Raw genomic sequence first — 24,163 nt, forward strand, 5'->3', positions numbered from 1 at the left:
GTGCAATGAAGAACTACAGTTAAAGGGACAGGTCACGTACTCGCCATTCTATTCACCATTCATACAACTTTGTGATCATCGGCCAATAATCATATCCGCTTGGCTGTTTAAAGCAATGATCTGGGTTCAAAACAAGTTAAGCTCAAACTACAGCATTTTTTATGTAATATTGATTGCTGGCAAATAAAAAAAAAAAAAATTTAACTTGTCCTTAATTTATTTAAAGGTGCACTTAGTACTTTTTTCGCAATTAAAAAAGTTTTACTCCATGAATTGAAATTTGGAAAGATATTTATAAAATCACGAGTGCCAACATGAGATGAGGACTCTAGTCGTATCAGTGTCCTTATAAAAGCGGTTTTATTCTTCATGCGGCAGGGGCACCCTCATGGGGGCTGCCATGTTCAGATCACATGACCAGCCGAATACTACTCTCATTATCTCAGCAACTGCCTTGTTTTTGGACACTTTCACTCAAGGATTAAATTAATCATGACTAACTGTGAATTGTGAAATTCTGCATTGGCATCTTTAACGGAAAAAATATTGATTTTGAATGATGCTGCATCCACGCCACTAGGGGTCAGTCCAAGACGACAACTTACTGTGTGCACCTCGAAAAACAGCAAAAATTGCAGTAACAGAAAGGCACTTACAATGGTAATGAATGGGGCCAGTCCATAAACATTAAAATACACATTGTTTTAAAAGTATAGCTACAAGATGTAAACTTTATATGTGTTAACATGATTTTAGTGTGATAAAATTGCATGTTATCCTTATCTGTGTAAAGATATATCCAGACTTCATTGCCGTTACGATGCAACCCTGGTAAACATAAGCGATTTGATCACACCAGAATACTGTAGAACAGAGATTTTATCACGCTAAAATCATATTAACATGCATAATGTTTACGTCCTGAGCTATACTTTTGAAATGATGTGAATTATAATGATTTTGGATTGGTCCCATTCACTTCCATTGTAAGTGCCTCATGTAACTGTGATTTTGAAATAAACGAGGGACAAGTCGAAAATATTTTCTGTGGGAATCAACATGATGCTGCAAATGCTTTCAACTGAGCTTAACTCGATATTGAACCCAGAGCATTGCTTTAACGGTTAATTTAATTCACCGTTGTCAGTTCTAGAATCTTCTCACAGTTAATAGATGATAACAATGACCATGTTTACATGCACTTAAGAGAACTGTTTATTCCAGGGTTTTTGCAGAAAGCGACGTTCTGAAACGTCATGTAAACAAGAATGCCGATATCCTTACGCCGTTTAAGGGATTAAGAGAAAGCGGTTTAACACACCTAGGTTTCTACTGGAGAAAGCTGCTCACGTGGCCATGTAAACACATACGCAGCATTCTAAGTTTTTTGAAGAGTGCGCATGTGTGTCCAACAGACCAGATAACAAACGTCAAAGGATGGAGCCCAACAACAAGTCAACAAAACATTTCTGGGAGTACAGTGGAAAAAGCACATACACTATAAACTATACACATTTAAACACCACTGTAAAAAATCTACCGTCCCTCATGTTCACGTATATGCTCTCGTACATTGAGGGAATCCCGGAGTTTTACGTAAAGGGAAACCCCACAATTACATCGCAATTCCACTGCAGGTCACAATAGAAAGGTAAGGAAACAAACACAGCAACAACTCTGGAATATCTGGAAATAAAGCAGAGCAACAGAGAACAAAATAGTGAAGACTTCCTCGGATACCATGTTTGTTATTTACACAAGCGTCGCGTGGAAGGAAGCTGCTTACTGACCGACCCGCATGTATACAGGAGTACGCCGCTTAAACAGTGCATGTAAACAAGAACGCTGCTTTCTTGTAATAACCTGCTTTCTGGTGTCCATGTAAACATAGTGAATATTTGAAACTTTTTAAATTCTGATTTCTGAATGTGTGAAAGAACTATTTGAATGCACCGCTTCTCTGTTGTTAAATTGGGGTGAAAACTTGGCCCACCCATTTTTATTGAGGCCCACCCAAAAGTAATTTCCTGGCTACGCCCTTGATTCCAAGTCTTCTGAAGCCATTCGATAGTTTTTTGAGATGAACAGAGAATTTGACATTTGTTAATTTTAGGGTGAACTATCCCTTTAACAAACGCTGTAAATCACTCTCTCTTCATCTGTCTCTCTATTTGAACATTTTGTCATGATTGTGTCCGCAGGTATCAACTGTGAGATCAACATTGACGACTGTAAGAGTAACCCATGTGACTACGGCAAATGCATTGACAAGATAAACGGCTATGAGTGTGTGTGTGAGCCCGGATACACAGGTGAGAGAGTCAGCATCTGTGTGTGGTGTGTGTGTGTGTGTGTGTGTGTGTGTGTAACAGAGAGAGCAGGTGAACAGGTGGCCAGCAGAAAGCAGAGCTTGTGTATCCAATGACAGATTTGAGTTAGGATAGAGACTGGGTTTCCCAACTGGGACACTCACAGGTACTGTGTATATTGTGAGGTTTAAGTTGAGGGGGTTGGGTATAGTAAACATCTATATCATGTATATGCTCACATAGTTTCTGCTGCAGTTTCTGCATTATGTGCGTATGAGACCATAATGAAGTTTAATGTTATAAGAGAATCAAACAGTTACACATTAGCCTGCATTGGAGGGTTGTGAGTGTGTTGAGGGGTAGTTGTTGTTCGGCCGTGTGTGAAATGGGGTCTGCCCTTTTGTATCTCAAACAGCCCTCTGTAAGACCTGCCCTCCCCCAGTGAGTGTGTGAGGGGTGTGTGAGTGGCTCTGAAAGAAAGACAGAAAGAGCACAGAAGGGCGGAGGAAATCCATTGTGTGTTTGGAGCAGGGCTGCAGATTATGGGATGGGGCCCACACACACACACACACACACAGAACAAGAGGTTAATGCACATCTGAGTCTGAAGGAAAATTCCTTCATTACCAAAAGTTGGTTATTTATTTATTTTTTAATTCACTATGATTGACGTCTTGATAGTTTTAAGTTTAAAACTTATGATTAGTCATTTTCTACAACAATATCTGCTAAATACAGATATTGATACAATATCTGGCCTTTTAAGTTGTTTCTTACTGATAATGATCATGTGGTATTAACTAGAGGTAGACCACTAAATTGGTTTTACCGATTAATCGGTGTTGGTAGTTACTTTTTGTAACTATCGGTTATTGGCCATATTCTATGCCGATAGTAGTCAGTAGTTTTTTTTTTTTTTTTTTTTAGTCCTCTGTGGCCGGCGCTGGAGTATTCTACAGTATAACAGTGGACTAATATGGGTTAAATAAAAACAGTCACCAGTCTGGTCATTCTCTGTTGACCTCTCTCATCAACAAGGCGTTTCTGTCCACAGAATTGCCGCTCACTGGATGTTTTTTGTTTTTGGCACCATTCAGAGTAAATTCCAGAGACTGTTGTGTGTGAAAATCCCAGGAGATCAGCAGTTACAGAAATACTCAAACCAGCCCGTCTGGCACCACCAATCATCCATGCGATTGTCTAATCAGCCAATTGTGTGGCTGCAGTGCATAAAATCATGCAGATACGGGTCAGGAGCTTCAGTTAATGTTCACATCAACCATCAGAATGGGGAAAAAATGTGATCTCAGTGATTTGGGCCGTGGCATGATTGTTGGTGCCAGACGGGCTGGTTTGAGTATTTCTGGGATTTTCACACACAACAGTCTCTAGAATTTACTCTGAATGGTGCCAAAAACAAAAAACATCCAGTGAGCGGCAGTTCTGTGGATGGAAACACCTTGTTGATGAGAGAGGTCAACAGAGAATGGCCAGACTGGTTCAAACTGACAAAGTTTACGGTAACTCAGTTGTCCCTAAGTCACTCTTGCGTTGTCTTGGCTGTGTGTTTAGGGTCATTGTCCTGTTGGAAGGTGAACCTTCGGCCCAGTCTGAGGTAATGAGCGCTTTGGACCAGGTTTTCATTTAGAATATCTCTGTATTTTGCTGCATTCAGCTTTCCTTCAACCCTGACCGGTCCCCCAGTCCCTGCTGCTGAAAAACACCCTCACAGCATGATGCTACCACCACCATGCTTCACCTCTGGGATGGTATTGCGCAGGTGATGAGCGGTGCCTGGTTTCCTTCCAGACAGGACGCTTGGAACTGAGGCCAAACAGTTCAATATTAATTTCATCAGACCAGAGAATCTTGTTTCTCACAGTCTGAGAGTCCTTCAGGTGCTTTCATGTGTCTTGCACTGAGGAGAGGCTCCTGTCTGGCCACTCTGCCATAAAGCCCAGATCGGTGGAGTGTTGCAGTGATGGTTGTCCTTCTGCAAGTTTCTCCCAACTCCACACATGATCTCTGGAGCTCAATCAGAGTGACCATCGGGTTCTTGGTCACTTCTCTTACCAAGGCCCTTCTTCCCCAGTTGCTTAGTTTGGCTAGGGCGATCAGCTCAAGGAAGTGTCCTGGTTGTTCCAAACTTCTTCCTTTTAAGAATTATAGAGGCCACTGTGCTCTTGGGAAACTTCAATGCAACTGAAATTTTTTTTGTAACCTTCCCCAGATCTGTGCCTCGACACAATCCTGTCTCTGAGCTCTGCAGGCAGTTCCTTTGACCTCATGGCTTGATTTTTGCTCTGATATGCATTTTCAGCTGTGAGACCTTATATAGACAGGTGTGTGCCTTTCAAAATCATGTCCAATCAATTGAATTTGCCACCGGTGGACTCCAATCAAAGTGTAGAAACATCTCAAACATGATCCCGAGAAATGGGATGCACCTGAACTAAATTTCAAGTGTCATAGCGAAGGGTCTGAATACTTATGTCAATGTGATATTTCAGTTTTGTCTTTTGAATAAATTTGCAAAGTTATCAAAAATCTGGTTTTTGCTTTGTCATTATGGGGTATGGAGTGTAGATTAATGTGAAAAAATAAATAAAAATAATTTAAAGCATTTTAGCATAAGGCTGCAACATAACAATGAAGGGGTCTGAATACTTTCTGAATGCACTGTGTGTGGGTGTGTATATATATATATATATATATATATATATATATATATATAACACACACTGCCCCCTGCTGACTGCGACTCGCAAAAACAAAAAGGTGGTACTTAAGCTTGAATAACTTCATTGGTAGGAAAATTACGGAATTTATGTACAGTCAAGGGACATGATTATTTATTGTTACATTTTTTTTGCGTGTTTTTATTTACAGAATTAAGCACACTGTGTTGACTTGTTATTTCGACTGCCTTAATTAAATGTTAAATGCTTTTCATGTTGTAATCACTGCATCTGGTGTTTTGCTCTCACAGGTTCAATGTGTAACATCAACATTGACGACTGTGCGTTGAACCCCTGTCATAATGGGGGAACCTGCATCGATGGAGTCAACACCTTCACCTGTCTCTGTCCAGATGGTTTCCGTGATGCCACCTGCCTCTCTCAACACAATGAGTGTTCCAGCAACCCCTGTATCCATGGCAACTGCCAGGCAACTGCCAATTAGTTGTGTGCTAATTTGCATACTATCCATACTATGTACTATGCAAGATCAGGATTAGTGAATTCCACATCACTAGTTAAAGTTGTTGTATACGAAAGGTACCTGGATGGTATATTATATCCAGTGGTCTTCCAAAATGTAAGAATGTGTTTTTATGGCTAATATTACCCACAACCCCTTGCAGTACAGGAGAGGAGTTGTGATGGTTCACTTTTTTGGGGGGGGGGGGATTTTCCCCTTTTTCTCCCAATTTGGAATGCCCAATTCCCAATGTGCTCTAAGTCCTCGTGGTCGCATAGTGATTCGCCTCAGTCCAGGTGGCGGAGGACGAATCCCAGTTGAGAGAGTCAACCCGCGCATCTTTATCACGTGGCTTGTTGAGCGCGTTGCCACGGAGACATAGCTCGTGTGGAGGCTTCACGCCATCCACCGCGGCAACCATGCTCAATTCACCATGCGCCCCACCGAGAACAAACCACATTATAGCGACCACGAGAAGGTTACCCCATGTGACTCTACCCTCCCTAGCAACCGGGCCAATTTGGTTGCTTAGGAGACCTGGCTGGAGTCACTCAGCACGCCCTGGGATTCGAACTAGCGAACTAGCGAACTCCAGGGGTGGTAGCCAGCGTATTTTACCACTGAGCTACCCAGGCCCGTGATGGTTCACTTTTGTATTTTTATTTTTTTATTAATTTTTCAAGCAATGAATGCAATGCAGTTTTGAAAAGTATGAATGTCCAAGTTAAATATGTATTATTTATAATAGAAATAGTGAATTTTAAGGTTATTGATTTAGATTTAGATTTAGATAGAATATTAAAATTAGAAATTTGCAAATTTAGCAAAAAGGAATAAATTACGGTGGTAACATTAAGTAGTCAATAATAATTATTTGAGTTATTTAAAATTTAGATAAAATAAAAATGTCAATAATTATAATTTTCTAGAAATTAAATGAAATAAATTAAAACATTTTAAATAAAACATTATTTTTTAAATATTTTTACAAAAAATAAATAGGAAAAATAAAAAATGCAGAGTAAAATGAGAAATTATAAATCAGCAAATTTAACAAAGGAATAAATTATGATGGTAAAATTAATCAAACAATTATTTAAAGGTGAAAAATAATAATAAATGTTCTAGTAATTGTAATTTTCCCATTAATGAAATAAAAGTAACATAGTTTTTAAAATAAAGACAGAAAAATAAGACTGCCAATGTTTGTGCTTTTCTAGTAATAGTAGTAGTTTTTTTTTTTTTTTAAATAAGATAACACTTAAAAAAAAAAGTGCATAGTAAAATGAAAAATGAACAATCAGCAAATTTAAAGTAAGTGGTAACATTAATTAAACAGTTATTTAAAGGTGAAAAATAAGAATAAATATGCCAATAATTGTAATTTTCCAGTTAATGAAATAAATTTAAAATAAAATGCATTTTAAATAAAATACATTATTTTCAAAATATTTGTATAAAAAAATATAAGTAAGAAAAGTGCAGAGTAATATAGTAGATTTAGCTATGTTTACGCTTATGTGCAAATTAAAAAATGTTGCAACAAAACTACAAATCAAAAATTTTGTTGTGGTCATATGTTGCAATACTGCCAGGTACATTCTTACTACAAGTGTGTACTTTCCCATCAACAGCAAGTGCATACTTTTAGCGTGTAGTACCAGCAAGCAAAATCGGGATTCCTTTGTGGGTTGCACTTTATTTTACAGTATGTGTACTTTCAGTATACTTACAGTGTATTTGCCCAAGAAAGTACTGAGTAATGTCAGGTAACTACATGTACTTAATATGGGTTAAAGTTAGGGTTGGGGTTAGGTTTAGGGTTAGTACCTAGTAATTACGGTAGTTGTTGTATTTACATAGTACGTAAATGTAGAACAGGACTGTAAAATTAAGCTACCACTTTGTGTGTCGTTTTTGTCTTTTTTTAACAATTTTCACACTTCGAATGACGAATTAAAGGTTGTGTGGGCTTATTTGTGTTTGCATTGCATTTTAGTGCTTTTAGTGAGTTTGATGTTGTATCTTTTCTTGCATATAGGTCCTAACTGCCAGACTAACATTAATGAGTGTGCGTCCAACCCATGCCTGAACCAGGGCAGATGTATCGACGATGTGGCTGGATTCAAGTGTAACTGCTTACTGCCTTACACGGGTATGCTGTTTAATTCTCTGCTCTGATCTACTAATGGTTTTGCTTGAAATGGCAAACTTTGGAAAGATTTTAGTGTGTATGGCTGGGTCAAGGGTGGGTACTCAAATAGGTCTATTTCCTGTTTGGCCCCGTCCTGTTTCCTGTTGAGGTCAAGAATTGACAATAGGAGGAAACAGCAAGTGACTTCCTGCTATGGTTGGTCACCGTGGAAACGGATAAGGAAGTGACTGTAGGAACTGAGCTGGAAAAATCAGGCAATAGAAGAGGAAGACTGAAATAACAAAAGGCCGAGTGAAATGTAGATAGAGAAATGTCTGTGTCTGTGCCAAGATTATTGCGCTCATTTTGACACGCTCGTAATGTATATGTTTCTCAGGTGAGGTGTGTGAAAGTGTCTTGGCCCCCTGTGCATCACGCCCTTGTAAGAACGGAGGGGTGTGTCACGAATCGGAAGATTATCTGAGTTTCTCTTGCGCCTGCCCTGCTGGATGGCAAGGTAAGAGAGTGTGAGAGTTTGTGTGTGTTATATGATTTCATTAAAAATGTCTCTTGCTGTCCTGGAGAACCTGGAAATTATGTTTCAAAACTGATTTTTAGGCCTAGAAAAGGGACAACAGTTGAACTTCAGCTTTTAGCTTATACTGTTACAATACATTGATTGTGAAATGTCCCTGTACGAATGAAAATGTTCATTTTTGGGTGAACTGTAACTTTAAGACACTCATAATTATAACCATTGTAATTTCGCTCTTTCTACAGGTCAGATGTGTGAGGTGGACATTAATGAATGTGTGAGGAATCCTTGTACTAACGGAGGTGTATGTGAGAACTTGTACGGTAGATTTCAGTGCCACTGTAACCCGGGATTCACCGGAGATCTGTGCGAGACTGATATCGACGACTGCGCACCAAGTAAGACAGTCACAACACAAAACTGTATGATGCCCAAAAATGTTGTGTAGGTGGGCAGTTCACTAGGTTTTGCAACAGCTATAATTATTATTGCATAGTGCAAACAGAGTTTATATACCCTAAAATGTATACATATATGTGTTTTTGTGTGTGTGTGTGTGTGTAATATTTATTTAAAGAGACTCAATATGCCAACAATTGTAATTTTCTACTAATGAGAAAAAATAAAATACATTTAAAATAAAATACATTACATTTAAAATCTCTTTATTTTTTTACAAAAAAGGTATGATATACAATAAAATAAAAAAGGACAATGAAAGTGCAAAGTAAAAATAGATTTTTTTTAATTTATTCCTGTAATATAAATAAACAATATATTTAATTCAAATATAAAAATAACACACAAGTGCAGAGTAAAAAGTGTTTTTTTTTATTATTATTATTATTATTTATTTTTGTACAAAAATGTATAATATGACATTAAATTAAATTCTAAAATAAAAATAATATTAAAAGTGCAAAAAAGAGTAAAAGCAGAAATTAACAATTTTACAAAGGATTAAATTATGATGGTAACATTAAACATTTATTTAATGTAAAGATAGAAAATAGGACTAATATGCCAATAATTGTAATTTTGTACTAATGAGAAAAATTAAAAATTAAATTTTTTTTACATTTTAAAATCTAAAAATATAAACTTTAATTAAAAAATTGAAATAATAAAAGTGCATTGTAAAAATAGATTTTTTTTTAACAAAAAATGTATCTAATTAAATTAAATTCTAAAATAATAATGAAAGTGCAGTGTAAAAACAGAAATTAACAATTTTACAATGAATTAAATTATGGTGGTAACAATAATTAAACAGTTATTTAATGTAAAGATAAAAAATTACGAATAAATCTGCCCATAATTGTAATTTTCTGATAATTATATGAAATAAAATATTAATTATATTAAATAAAATACAGTATTCCTTTAAATCAAATATAAATATACAAAATTATAAAATATTATAAATTAAAAACTAATAATAGTAATAAAATTGTACATTTTGAAATTCACAATCGGCAAATAAAAAAATAAAATTATGGTGGTAACATGAATTAAAAAGTTAACGTAAAGATGAAACATTTCTCTCTCTCAGATCATTGCAGTAATGGCGGTGTGTGTCAGGACCATGTGAATGGCTTTGTGTGTGTGTGTTTGGCTGGTTTCCACGGAGAGCGCTGCACAGAGGACATTGACGAGTGTGTGAGTGGCCCCTGCCGCAACGGAGGGAACTGCACCGACTGTGTCAACAGCTACACCTGCAGCTGTCCTGTTGGATTTAGCGGCATCAACTGTGAAATCAACACACCGGACTGCACTGAGAGGTGTGTTCTACCATACTACGCATGCCTTTTTTGAAGTATGCAGTATGTACACTTTGCACAGTATGCGAATTTGGAGTATAGAATACCAAGATGACCTATAGATACAGATGAATACAAGAATGGTCTAGAAGTAATAAATGATGCAATATAACACCTTTCTTGACTTCTTTCTTGCCTTATTTGATTGGACTGGAAAAAGTTAAACATAAAATGCAAAAATAACATAAAATAATCATTTATTTCAGAAATGAATTAAAAATAATGAGGTCATGTGAAAAAAAACAACGTATGCTAGAATTTAATTTCCAACATTGCAACATTCACACAAGCCTCCTCAAATCATCTTACACTTGAATTGTTTGTTGTTGTTTGCATACAAAAATCTCAAATCTTTGTTTTTCTCCCTCTAGCTCATGTTTTAATGGCGGCACATGTGTGGATGGCATAAACTCGTTCTCCTGCGCGTGTTTGCCGGGATTTACCGGAAATTACTGCCAGCATGATGTGAACGAGTGCGACTCGCAGCCGTGCCAAAATGGAGGTACCTGTCAGGACGGATACGGCACCTACAAATGCACCTGCCCGCACGGCTACACTGGTCTCAACTGCCAGGTACACATACTCCTCTTTAGTTGAACTTTTTATTAAACTTAAATGCATTATGTAGGTGTATTTAATACTTAACTGATAAATAACTGATATTTTTGTGTGTTTAAGGGTCTGGTACACTGGTGTGACTCCATCCCCTGTAAGAACGGTGGCTCGTGTTGGCAGCAGGGGGCATCTTTTACCTGCCAGTGTGCCAGTGGCTGGACGGGCATCTACTGTGACGTGCCCAGTGTCAGCTGTGAGGTTGCCGCCCAACAGCAAGGTAACAATCACTTTTTGTGTGTGTGGTTATGTGCTATAGCAGAGTGTGAATTATCAGAGAATAAACAAAGAACAATTTAAAATAACTTTCACAGTTTTAAGTTAGATTCCAAGAATTTAGAAGTTTACCCACTTGAAAAGTCTTTGTTTCAATTGCGCACTGCTGGTATATTTTGTCATATTTGTCCTGCGCATATTAAATGAACTCTCTTTCTCTTAGGAGTTTCCGTAGCGGTTCTGTGTCGTAATGCGGGTCAGTGTGTTGACGTTGGGAACACGCACCTGTGCAGGTGTCAGGCCGGATACACGGGCAGCTACTGTCAGGAGCAGGTGGATGAGTGTATGCAGAACCCCTGCCAGAACGGAGCCACCTGCAACGATTACCTGGGAGGATACAGCTGTGAAGTATGAACAAGAAGACACACACCTGTGCCAATAATAATTGCTCATGCACAGCATTTATGTAAGGGATAAAGTGCAATCAGCCGGTCATTAGTACAAAATTGACTGGTTGATCAGGGCACCAACACAAAGCTATTTATTTGCATTTATCTGCTTATTACAAGACTTAAATAAATGAACATGAAATAATTATTTGAGTTTAAATTTATTGTGTTAAATGAGATGGGCCAAATGGCCTGGGACAGCAATTAATTATACAGTTTAGTGGTCGTCATTACACGCAACTATCTGACTGCAGAATTCCAATGTCTATCAAATGCATTGACCAATTAGAATCCAGTATTCAAGAGAGCCGTGTAATAAATGCCTTTCTATTTCAGTGTGCTCCTGGATATTATGGTGTGAACTGCAGTAAGGAGGTAAACGAGTGTTTGTCGCAACCCTGCCAGAATGGAGGAACCTGCATCGACCTCATCAACACATACAAATGCTCCTGCCCACGAGGAACGCAAGGTAACACACACACACAGGCTCGGATATACACACTTGCAAACCTCATTAAAAATGTTTGGAGAAAATTTAGTTTTTTTATTTATTTAAACATGGAGGTTAACAAACTTTTAGGATTTTGAGAAGTTTAAAACAAAAGTAATACTGTAAAATAAAGAAGAAATATTTTGTATTAAATTAGAAAAATGCAAAATAGAAGTGTTTTAATTTGTTTTCTCTGCCTGGCTTTTCAGGTGTTCACTGTGAGATTGACGTTGACGACTGTTCCCCGGCCGTGGATCCGTTAACCGGCGAGCCTCGATGCTTCAACGGCGGCCGTTGCGTGGACCGTGTTGGCAGTTATGGTTGCGTGTGTCTGCCCGGTTTCGTTGGCGAGCGCTGTGAGGGTGACGTTAACGAGTGCCTGTCTGACCCTTGTGACCCCAACGGATCCTACAACTGCGTCCAGCTCATCAATGACTTCCGCTGCGAATGTCGTACAGGATACATGGGTACGAACGAACCTAGAGATGCTCTTTTAATTTTTCTCCCCAATTTGGAATGCCCAATTCCCAATGCACTCTAAGTCCTCGTGGTGGCGTAGTGACTCGCCTCAATCCGGGTGGCGTAGGACGAATCTCAGTTGCCTTCGCGTCTGAGACCATCAATCCGCGCATCTCATCACGTAGCTTGTTGAGTGCGTTACCGCGGCAACATAGCACGTGTGGAGGCTTCACGCTCAACTCACCACACGCCCCACCGAGAGCGAACCACATTATAGCAACCACGAGGAGGTTACCCCATGTGACTCTACCCTCCCTAGCAACCGGGCCAATTTGGTTGCTTAGGAGACCTGACTGGAGTCACTCAACACGCCCTGAATTCGAACTGGCAACTCCAGGGGTGGTAGTCATCGTCAATACTCTCTGAACTACCCAGGCCCCTAGAGACGCTCTTTAAAACACAAATACTTGGGGTTGCGAATCAAATGGAATTGAACGATTCAGGTTCCTTAATGAGTTCAAGAGTTGTGAGTCTTTTTGAAATAATTTTTAAAAATAACTGGGTTATAAGTTTCATTTGTTTGCAAATCTGACTAGACTGGTTGCACTGTATGTTTGTTGTTGAGTTCAACCAACGAGGCTCCTGGTATTTTTCTCTCATCGCATTCAATTCAGACTTCAAGATCACAACTAAAAACATATTTCTAAAAAAAAATTTTTTGCAATGACAAAGCAAAATATTTTAGTATAGTGTTTTCCGCATTAGCGGAAGAATGTGGACATTAAAGAACAGTTAACAAAACCAAATTTCATAAATCATGACAATTCACCAAAACCATTTCTCTACTTATTTCCAAAAAGTAAACGTACCTTTGAGTCTGCTCAATATGAATCCAATAAGTGGTGTTGGGAGTTAGTGTTTTTATAAAATTTTTGTCAGGTTTCTAAATGTATTAAAATCGTTTTGTCTCTGTAGGCAAACACTGTGAAACTGTGTTTAATGGCTGTAAAGACACACCATGCAAAAATGGAGGAACATGTGCTGTAGCCAGCAACACTAAACACGGATACATCTGCAAATGTCAACCGGTGAGTAACAACAACTTAAAACTAGATGGCTAAAGTTTGTTAAGACAAACGTTGATTTTGGCTTGACTAAGCCTTTGTCTGAAAGTTTAAAAAAGAAAGTAGACTTTCAGAAAGGTAGATTAATGGTTAGATTTTGTATTGTATTGGTTTGTTTACATTTGAATTTCTGACTGCTGGAGTTTGAATTAATGAGCATTCTGTTGGCCCATTTGAACATTGTGTCAATGTAAGTCTATGGTATTTTTTTATTTATTTTTGATCGTCTGCTGTGTGTAAATGGTTATTCCGATCAGTAAGAAAAGATGTAGCAACGCAAGTCAGAACAGTCTGAAGGTCATGTGCCAATTTTGGTGGATGTAACTTGTCTGTAGAATAACAGTATGTTGCCATTGTCAAGCCAACATAATTAACCGAGCTGGATTTTCAATTGAGTTAGACTACATCTTTGACAAGGTTTACGTACTATTATTTCACTCTAACCTGTTGTATGTTGTCTCTCTTTCTGTTGTTCTCTCTCAGGGCTACTCTGGCTCCTCCTGCGAATACGATGCCCAGTCCTGCGGAACTTTGCATTGTCGTAACGGTGCTACCTGCGTCTCCGGCCACCTTAGTCCCCGCTGTTTATGCCCACCGGGCTTTAGCGGGCACGAGTGCCAAACACGGATGGACTCGCCCTGTCTGATCAACCCCTGCTATAACGGAGGCACTTGCCAACCAATCAACGAGGCTCCGTTCTACCACTGTTCCTGCCCTGTCAACTTCAACGGGCTGCTTTGTCACATCCTTGACTACTCCTTCAATGGTGGGCAGGGCCGTGATATAGCCCCACCTCCAGAGGTGGAGATTCGATGTGAAATCGCTCAGTGCGAAGGCAGGGGTGGTAACGCAATCTGCGATACACAGTGTAACAATCACGCATGTGGGTGGGACGGCGGCGACTGCTCTCTGAATTTCGACGACCCATGGCAGAACTGTAGCGGTGCCCTGCAGTGCTGGAGGTACTTTAACGACGGAAAATGCGATGAGCAGTGCGCTAATTCGGGCTGCCTTTACGATGGATTTGACTGCCAAAGACTAGAAGGACAGTGCAAGTAAGTGAAGCACAGACACATGTATACACAAACATACAAGAGGACAAATACCTATGGAGGATATTAAATTAACTGTTATATTTGTAATTCTGATTTTATTTTTTTATCTTTATTTATTTCTTATTTGAGGGATTTTTTTCTGCTCGGTGTTTTTTGTTTGTTTTAATTTTATTTTTGGTTTGAATTATTTTGCATTTTGTTTTATTTAAATTTTTTTGTGTATTTTGTTTTTTTATTTTTTATTTTATTGTATAAATGCCGCCTCCTAAATCTTTCTCTCTTTGTTTCTCTCTCCAGTCCACTGTATGATCAATACTGTAAGGATCATTATGCAGATGGTCACTGTGATCAGGGCTGTAATAACGCTGAGTGCGAATGGGACGGTCTTGACTGTGCTGAGGATGTTCCACAGAAACTCGCTGCGGGAAGTCTGGTTCTCGTGGTGCACATTCCACCCGAGGAGCTTCACAACCGTTCCTCGTCATTCCTCCGTGAGCTCAGTGGACTGCTGCATACGAATGTTGTGTTCCGTCGCAACGATAATGGAGAACCGCTCATTTTGCCATACTACGGTAACGAGCATGAGCTGAGTAAACACAAACGTGCCGATTGGACCGACCCTGCCCAGCTGTTGCAGCGTGCCAGGAGGAGCCTGACGTCATTCATTAAGCCCCGCCTACGACGAGAACTGGACCAAATGGAGATCAAAGGGTGAGTGAATGCAATTTCGACCAATAAAATCACGTCTTCTCGTGTTTATGCTCAAATTTGTACCTGTTTATATTTATACTAAATTGTTTGACTTAATTTGTTCTATATTGCATTATAGTTTTGTGTTATATAAAATAAATTGTTAACTTAAGTTAATTTATGTTTGCATAATATTGCATTGTATTGTATAATTTAAATTATATTGTATTATAGACTATATTTGTATTATATTGTAGTATTTTAAAAATACGTGTTTGTTGCAGGTCTATCGTCTATCTAGAAATCGACAATCGTCAGTGTTATCAGCAATCTGACGAGTGTTTCCAGAGTGCTACAGATGTGGCAGCATTTCTTGGAGCGTTGGCCTCTAGTGGGAATCTCAATGTTCCCTACATTATTGAGGCTGTAACCAGTGAGTACCCACATACACATTAATGTACTTTAAGGAACAAGTATGATTCAGTACACAGACACTCAATCACACCCGCAACATTATTAACAGTGCATGTATTTGCAGGTGAGAATGAACCTCCGAAGACAGATGAGATGTACCCCATGTTCCTGGCGCTGCTCGCTTTGGCCGTTCTGGCCCTGGTGGCTGTAGGTGTCGTGATGTCCAGGAAGCGCAAACGGGAACATGGACAGCTGTGGTTTCCAGGGGGATTTAAAGTGACCGAACCCAAAAAGAAACGAAGAGAACCGGTGGGAGAGGATTCTGTCAGACTCAAGTGAGTTTGCGAAAGTTTGATTCAAGCAGCCAAATCTCAAACTTTCATATTCTATTAATTATACTCAAATAACTTGTACCATTTTTTACAATAATTTACAGAATCTATTAGGCAAGACAAGCACATTTCATCGTAATGGTAATTCATAGTGCTAATGATATCAATTCAGAAGACCTTGTGCCTTAGTTGACAACGTTTCATGTGGTTGCAAATGCATAAATCTTGACGCAGTCCAAATGTAAAATGCAACTCGCTCTTTTTCCTCTACAAAAAGGGATTTTAGGCCGAGATGTCCAACATTTTGTAGCCATTTTTGCTACTGTTCCTTTAAGACGTCTATGTTATGACGCCTTTTTTGCATGGAAAATGAGTAACATTATTCACGCTTGGCAGGTTTGCTGCCATTGAGTCCAATGTGGATGCTACTGCCCAATCATATGATGTACTGTATTCCATAGTTATAAGACAAAAGAATAAATGATTTATGAAACTCAAAGTAACGACATGCAACTTCGTATCCTATCAGGCCTCTAAAACATTCTGACAGCTCTCTGATGGACGAACAGTTGAACAAGTGGGCAGAAGATGACGCTGTTAAACGCTTTAGTTCTGTAAGTGTTTAGCAAATAGTCTATTGGTTGTTATTATTAGCCTGTTGGATGAATAACTGTTTATATATGTGTGTAGTTTGAGGAGCAGTCCATTCTGGATATGACGGGTCAGCTGGATCATCGTCAGTGGACACAACAGCATCTGGACGCCGCTGACCTGCGTTTGAACTCTATGGCTCCAACACCTCCACAAGGCGAGATCGAGAACGATTGCATGGACGTCAACGTCCGCGGGCCTGGTGAGTGACCTTAGACCTTTTTGTCTTATCGTATGGTAGATGGGTTGATTGTTTGAAGCTTGTTTTGATTGTTTGGTGCCGCAGAAATAACACAAAAACACTTACATTTTCTTTCTCTCTTAGATGGCTTCACTCCGCTAATGATTGCGTCCTGCAGTGGCGGCGGTCTTGAGAATGAAAATGGCGAGGGAGAAGACGATCCGTCTGCTGACGTCATCACTGACTTCATCTACCACGGTGCCAACCTGCACAATCAGACAGACCGCACGGGCGAGACCGCGCTACACCTGGCTGCCCGCTACGCCCGCTCTGATGCAGCCAAACGCCTGCTGGAGTCGAGTGCCGATGCTAACGTTCAGGATAACATGGGCCGCACGCCTCTCCACGCTGCTGTTGCTGCTGATGCCCAGGGTGTCTTCCAGGTAATAACAACCCTACGGTCACCCAACACCCTAACCAACCAATGCAGATTACACTGAATTTATTTCTTTTCAGGAAAGCCCAGTTTTTAAAACATTGCCATGTGTTTGTTATAGATTCTGATCCGAAACCGAGCGACAGATCTGGACGCCCGCATGCATGACGGAACGACCCCGCTGATCCTGGCCACCAGATTGGCTGTTGAGGGAATGGTGGATGAGCTCATTAACTGCCATGCAGATCCAAATGCGATAGATGATTCTGGTATGAACACACATAACACTATCAAAAACACTCAAAGTTGGCTTTTCTTTAAATACACAATTTATGGACTATTCGAAGACACATGGATGTCCTCTCTAATTCAATCTTTTTGTCTCTGTAGGTAAATCAGCTCTTCACTGGGCGGCCGCAGTTAATAATGTAGATGCTGCTGTCTTTCTTTTGAAAAATGGTGCAAATAAAGACCTACAGAATAACAAGGTGAGTGTGTATGTATATAAGGAGTGTTTACATTTATATTTAACGTCACTCATTCAGTGTTAGTTTTCAGTTTTTTTAATCAATAATTTTTGTCTTTTGATGAAAATGTCCTTTAACTTTAGTCATATTCATTAATTTGAGTCAATTTTACTCTTGTCTTAAATGGCATATCATTTTAATCGACAAAAATAATATTTTAGCTGATGCTAATCTGTGAAACGATAAAAAAAAAAAAAAATATTAAACTGTAGCAGACCAAACTTTAATCAAATATTCAGATATTTTGAAAAATTTTAAATCAACTCACATTTATTTAAACTGTAACTCTTTAAGGTTTCATTCATTAACATGAGTTAATGCATTAGGTATCATGAACTAACAATGAACAATATATTGTTTATTGCATTTATTAATCTTTGTTAATGTTAGTTAATTGTTAGTTCATGTTAACTAATGTTGTTAACTAATGTTAACAAATGGAATCTTATTATGAAGTGTTACATGTATCAAACATATAAAGATTAATATAAATATAGTTAAATATAATTAAAGATTGATTGTTTAATTTTATTATTATACGTTAGTATAATTCATAATATAAATAAAATATAGTTAATATAATATTATATACAAAATAATATCCTTTACAATATAATTAATGTAATTAACAATTTAAAAAAAACATTTATATTATTTATAAATAACAATTATTAATGAACCAATTTTATATACTTAATTTAAGTGATATAATTAAAGGTTAGTATGTTTAATATGTAAGATTAAACCATAAATAACCATAGTAGTGGAGTATTTTTTTACTCGTCAAAAAAACAACAACATTTGTTTATTGTCATAAGGGGTCTTTTTTGTCTCGTTTTCATTATCATTTACAAAATAAAAATAAAAATATCATCAGCCAACATTTTCATCAGGAATTTTGTTGACAAGATTAACACTATGCATTACTTTTAAAATTCAACATGAAACTTTTATAAGTCAACATGAAATCAAATTGAACCATGTTTATTTCCTTGATACACATTCCTGGTGTTGAGGTTTGTCTTTGTAACTTGCTTCGCCTCTAAAGACGTTTCGTCTGGCTATTGGTTAATGTTAACCAATAACCAAATAGATTTTTAGGCATTGTTTAAGGCTACTGTTTTGGGTAATGCAACCTTTCTAAACTCTTACCAATATTTAATGCCTGTTAGCCTCCATAATAGGTTTTGAATATTCTGTTTCATTAGGAAATGCGTCACATTACGGAAGTCAAATGAGTTGTGAATGTCGTTTCATGTTGACAAGAAAGACACTCAACTCAAGACACTGTATTTAGTGATTTTAACAACACATGAATACATCAGAAATGGTGTATAATTGATCTTTGTCTATATGTCTTTGTCTTTATCTATGAGTCCAAATATTGACTGTATCTGTGCTTTTGCAGGAGGAGACGCCTCTATTCCTGGCCGCTCGTGAGGGCAGTTACGAAACCGCAAAAGTCCTGCTCGATCACCTGGCCAACCGTGACATTGCTGATCACCTGGATCAACTCCCTCGAGATATCGCACAGGAACGCATGCACCACGACATCGTCCGTCTATTAGACGAATACAGCCTGGTCCGCAGTCCACCGCTGCCCCTATCGCCGCCCCTCTGTTCTCCGAACACCTACCTGGGAATCAAACCCAGTCCGGGTGGTGCCAACAACAACACCATGGCCAAGAAGGCACGGAAACAGGGAGGTAAAGTTGTAGGAGGGAAGGATGGAGGTAAAGAGATGAGAATTAAAAAGAAGAAGGGTGGAGAGGGCAAGAATGGAGGCATCATGGAAGTGGGCGTTCTCTCGCCAGTTGGTTCGCTGGAGTCGCCTCACGGTTACTTATCTGACGTGTCCTCACCACCCATGATGACATCACCATTTCAACAGTCCCCACCCATCACTTTGAATCAACTTCAAGGATTGGCCGACTCCCACATGGGCGGAGCTCATCAGAGTATGGGCAAGCCGTTTGACCCTGTACCTCCTCGCTTATCCCATCTCCCAGTGGCTAACAATGGGGGCGGGGCTCAAACGGGGGCTTGTGATTGGCTGCAGAGGGTGCAACAACAGCAGGCAGGTTTCCAGGCTCTTATACCCACACTGCACCCTGCCACCACCATGCCGCAGGTCATGGGCTATCCGACGATGCAAAGCAGCCATCTTGGCACGCCATCGCACATGATACCTAACCACGCCCACCAGAATATTGTGACCTTGCAGCACCAAAACTCTAGCTCCGCCCTCTCGCACCACTTCCTGGGAGACCTGAGTGGGCTGGGTCTTCAGTCAGGCTCAGGACACGCCCCCATCCAGACCATGCTGCCGCAGGAGACCCAGCGCATGGCTCTGCCCATTTCTAGCACGCAATTCCTAACTCCGCCTTCTCAGCATAGTTATTCCAACCCCATGGACAACATGCCCAACCACCAACCGCAAGTTCCTGACCACCCTTTCCTCACGCCCTCCCCTGGCTCTCCTGACCAATGGTCTAGCTCGTCTCCACATTCCAACTTGTCTGATTGGTCAGAGGGGATCTCAAGCCCGCCCACCAGTATGCAGATGAACCATATCCCCGAGGCCTTTAAGTAGGCGGGGCTTCAGCCTCAAGAAGCTAGTTGCAAAAGGACTGAATTTACAGAATAGTCTCTTTAAATGATTTTATATATTGATAAGAACTAATTAATTTTGTATGCTAAGAACCATTTTTATTGATTTTTGTATTTATTTATGTGCTTTTTTGACTAAAGATATGAGCTATTTTTTATTTATACCATTTATTTCTATTTTTGTTTTGATTATTAACTGCTCAGAAATTATTATGATGCTGCCAGAATTTTTTTGTATTAATTTTGGTGTTACTGTTTTGAATAAAAATTTCATTATTCGACTTTTATATGATCCTTTTTTACCAATTTTGAAGTAGAAAAAGAGTCTTAATATTGTCATGCACTCATATGGACACGTGCACACATACATGCACATACCCTCCACAAATATGTTTTTGTACTTGAAAGAGAGTCATTTATGGATGAGTTATGCTATGTTACTGATTATTGTCTCTACACTGTTCACTGAACACAAGCCATCAATAGGTTTGTGATGGAACTGTTCTGAGTTTGTGTAGAACCCAAATGTTTATCCCATGGTACCTTGCTTCAGGTGTTTTGGGGAACTTTTTCGCATGTAGCATAGTGATCACTGTTATTTATTGCCTGCTGTAGACATGTAGTACATATTCTAGACATGTATATGAGTGTGTGTGTGTGCGTGCGTGCGTGAGAGAGATGGGTAAAATAATGCAGATGTTTGTAAAAGTGTGTTTGTGTGTCACAATGTGGTGACATCATCAGGTTCCAGACTTATGTTTTATAAATGCAGATCAGATGTTGTAATGTTACTGATGACATAAAAAGACCTATATGCTTATAGTTTGTGTGGAGAAAAAAAAGTATTTTGTTCAATAATTTTGTAAAATATCCTTCCTTGACACAATAAAGGACACCTTTTGGTGACATTACTTTTTTAAATGTGTATAAAGTATCAACTGATCTGCCTTTAATATATAATAATAATATCTTTATAGAATAGTGATATATTGAGTAAAAATAACCAACATTTACTTAACTTGCTTCAGTTCCACCCAACACCTTGGCAGTTCTGAGTAAAAAACATTTGCGGCTAGACTAAAATAATTTAGGGCTCGAGCCTTTAAAATATAATTATTTGAGCTCTGAATGTTTTGCCCTGGCGACACCCCTGCTAAATTTAATAAGACTATAAAACACCGTATTTTATATAACACAGGGTTAAAATAGGGATAAACAGCAGCAACTGACAGAATATTTTAGTTAAGAAAAGAAGGCAAAGTCCCTTAGGTTGCGTAAGGGCACAAGTGCATCAGTGAATCATTTATGTAAACGTTCATTTACATGAACCATCCGAACTAACCAATTCACAAAAATGTATTGGAGTTCCTAACGCTAAATTTAAATGAGATAAATATAAGTTAGTAGCATCACTACTTTTAGTAGCTCCCCAACACTGATTTAGACAGACTACTGTAGATAGATGATGGACGGATAAATGACAGACAGATAGATGATGGATGGATGGACAGACAGATATATAGATAATGGATGGATGGATGGATGTATGGACGGATGGACAGATAGATGACACAGACAGATAATGGATGGACAGACAGATAGAGGATGGATGGATGGATGTCAGACAGATGAACGGACGGATAGACGACAGACAGACAGATAGATAATGGATGGATGGATGGATGGATGGACAGACAGATAATAGATGGATGGATGGACAGACAGATGAACAGACAGATAGATGACAGACAGATAGATAATGGATGGATAGATAGACAGACTGACAGATGATGGATGGAAGGATGGATGGATAGACAGACAGACAAACAGATAAATGGATGGATGGATGGTCAGACGGATGAATGGATGGATAGACGACAGACAGATAGATAATGAATGGATGGATAGACAGACTGACAGATAGATAATGGATAGATGGATGGATAGATAGACAGACTGACAGACAGATAGATAATGGATGGATAGACAGATGGATGAAAGGACAGATAGACAACAGAGATAAATAGATGGATGGATGTCAGAGAGATGGCTGGACGGATAAACAACAGACAGACAGAGAGATAATGGATGGATGGACAGATAGATGACAGACAGACAGAGAGATCATGGATGGATGGATGGATAGATGACAGACAGACAGAGAGATAATGGATGACCAACTAAATAACTAAATTCTCTCTCAATCTTATTTTAAGAAAAGCCATGCACAATGTATGCATTCTATATTTAATAATGTAAGATTCCTAAATTTGCAGCTAAAGAAAAAGCATTTTCATGTAATATTATATAATCTCTAGTATTTCTTTATAAAAAGGCTGTGATGGATTTTAGTCTCCCACGTAGTGTTATGAGGCTATTAAAAAAAAATGCTGTTGTGCCCATACATCTCCGGATACCTGAGTGGAAGTACTTTTCCCAGGTTGAAGTGGAACCTGTGAGATTGACTGAATTAATCTCTCACACTCCTCAATTGACAATTTAAAGCCTGAAACGCAGTGCACGAACAGAATAAAGCACCTGCAACTCCTCCATTTACACACTGGTAAAGTACATTCAAATATAGATCTAAAATTATAACTATGCCATGAAATACTGTATAAAATATGAAAGGATAACAAGTTCAGATGCAGTATTACACCAACACAGTCATTCTTATATATATTCTCTCCAGTATATATGAGGTTTGCTTACAAAGAAGGTCTGGATGGACAAAAGTATTGTTCCAAACTTCTCAAACCTGTTATTACCATTCCATCCTATTTAAAGACAGACAAGCCTTAAAAAGAGAGTAACTTTTAGTTTGTGTTTTGTTCCTGTCAGTAACTCAGTTCCTGTGTGGTATTGTTCAATTGATTCAACTTGTGTAGTGAACTGGATGTGTTTGATTAATCTGTATGTCAGTTGACAGACTGTAGACCAACATTATGAATGATGAGTTTTAAACTTTAGGAATGGTGAAAGACCATATTACAGTCAGTAGATTTGGTCTCATCACAATCAAACCAACTCAGACTTCATGATAATCCCAAATCTTATCTTGCATTTGTGCACACTACTTTCGCACACTCTCCCTCAATATGTGTGTGTCATACACAACACTAAAATGCATCTGTCACCTAACATGAATCGATGGTTCCCAGTATTCTCAGCATGGGTTCAGTTAAGAATACACAATTGATTAGGTCAGTATTAACCAATTGCCCTCTGTGATTCAACAAGGCACACAGCTGCTGTCTGAAGCAGGGGCGCTGTAGAGCTATAGAGAACCTTCTGATATCTTTTCCAAAATCTTGGATGAGTGTGTGCTGTGTTTAGATAATGCATTGTGATCTTAGTTATTTGTAAAATTAATATATTATGCAGCATATTATGTATTTTTCTTTTTTTAAGTGTAGAAAATTTTGCATCAAAATTGACTGTCTAACTGCAAAAATAATTTATAACAAATACTAAGAAATTAATTTGATGTCATTTTTATCAATTAAAATTTTCACTCAAATTGTTGTTTGTGATGATACAATTTAAAATGAAAAATATAAAAGTATTAAATTCGAAAAATGCTAAATAGAAGTGGTTTCACTAGTGCCCTCAGACTTTTGGTCTGATGAATATCAATAAAAAACATAATACAATTGGCAAATTATGCAAATAAAAAACTACATTTCTTGCTACTTGCCTGTTTTAACACAATTCTGCAGCCATTAAATAATTTTGCAGATCTGTAAGAAATAAATAAACAAATATTATCTTGTGATTTAAGAATTTTCCATAAACAATAATTAAAAGAAAATATTACAAAGAACAAGTTGACATCAGTTCTTAATGGTTAACAAAACAAAAAACAAGGGGGGCCTGGGTAGCTCAGCAAGTATTGATGCTGACTATCACTCCTGGAGT

The 24,163-nt window shown here is 38.4% G+C and overlaps 1 protein-coding gene across 1 annotated transcript; it reads left to right on the forward strand.

The window, feature by feature from the left end:
- Nucleotides 1-2,203: 2,203 nt before the first annotated feature.
- Nucleotides 2,204-21,160, forward strand: LOC127431168 (neurogenic locus notch homolog protein 1-like). The gene is made up of 22 exons (XM_051681469.1): nucleotides 2,204-2,312; nucleotides 5,299-5,491; nucleotides 7,552-7,665; nucleotides 8,042-8,161; nucleotides 8,425-8,577; nucleotides 9,732-9,960; nucleotides 10,371-10,572; nucleotides 10,678-10,831; nucleotides 11,051-11,235; nucleotides 11,613-11,745; nucleotides 11,976-12,233; nucleotides 13,201-13,313; nucleotides 13,833-14,404; nucleotides 14,702-15,115; nucleotides 15,379-15,527; nucleotides 15,633-15,843; nucleotides 16,370-16,454; nucleotides 16,531-16,693; nucleotides 16,817-17,115; nucleotides 17,230-17,377; nucleotides 17,499-17,596; nucleotides 19,044-21,160. Exons 2-22 carry the CDS (start codon nucleotides 5,350-5,352, stop codon nucleotides 20,226-20,228), a joined length of 5,127 nt encoding a protein of 1,708 aa, XP_051537429.1. The 5' UTR covers nucleotides 2,204-2,312; nucleotides 5,299-5,349; the 3' UTR covers nucleotides 20,229-21,160.
- The last annotated feature ends 3,003 nt before the right edge of the window (nucleotides 21,161-24,163 follow it).

This window comes from Myxocyprinus asiaticus, chromosome 40, assembly GCF_019703515.2.
Source record: "Myxocyprinus asiaticus isolate MX2 ecotype Aquarium Trade chromosome 40, UBuf_Myxa_2, whole genome shotgun sequence".
Taxonomy (NCBI): Eukaryota; Metazoa; Chordata; class Actinopteri; order Cypriniformes; family Catostomidae; genus Myxocyprinus; species Myxocyprinus asiaticus.

Excerpts from the sequence above, each read along its gene's own strand:
- LOC127431168 (XM_051681469.1), top strand. The coding sequence starts at position 5,350 with ATGGGGGAACCTGCATCGATGGAGTCAACACCTTCACCTGTCTCTGTC. Across the intron at positions 8,578-9,731 it reads TATCGACGACTGCGCACCAA|ATCATTGCAGTAATGGCGGT; the intron begins GTAAGACAGTCA and ends TCTCTCTCTCAG. Across the intron at positions 16,455-16,530 it reads CTGTTAAACGCTTTAGTTCT|TTTGAGGAGCAGTCCATTCT; the intron begins GTAAGTGTTTAG and ends ATATGTGTGTAG.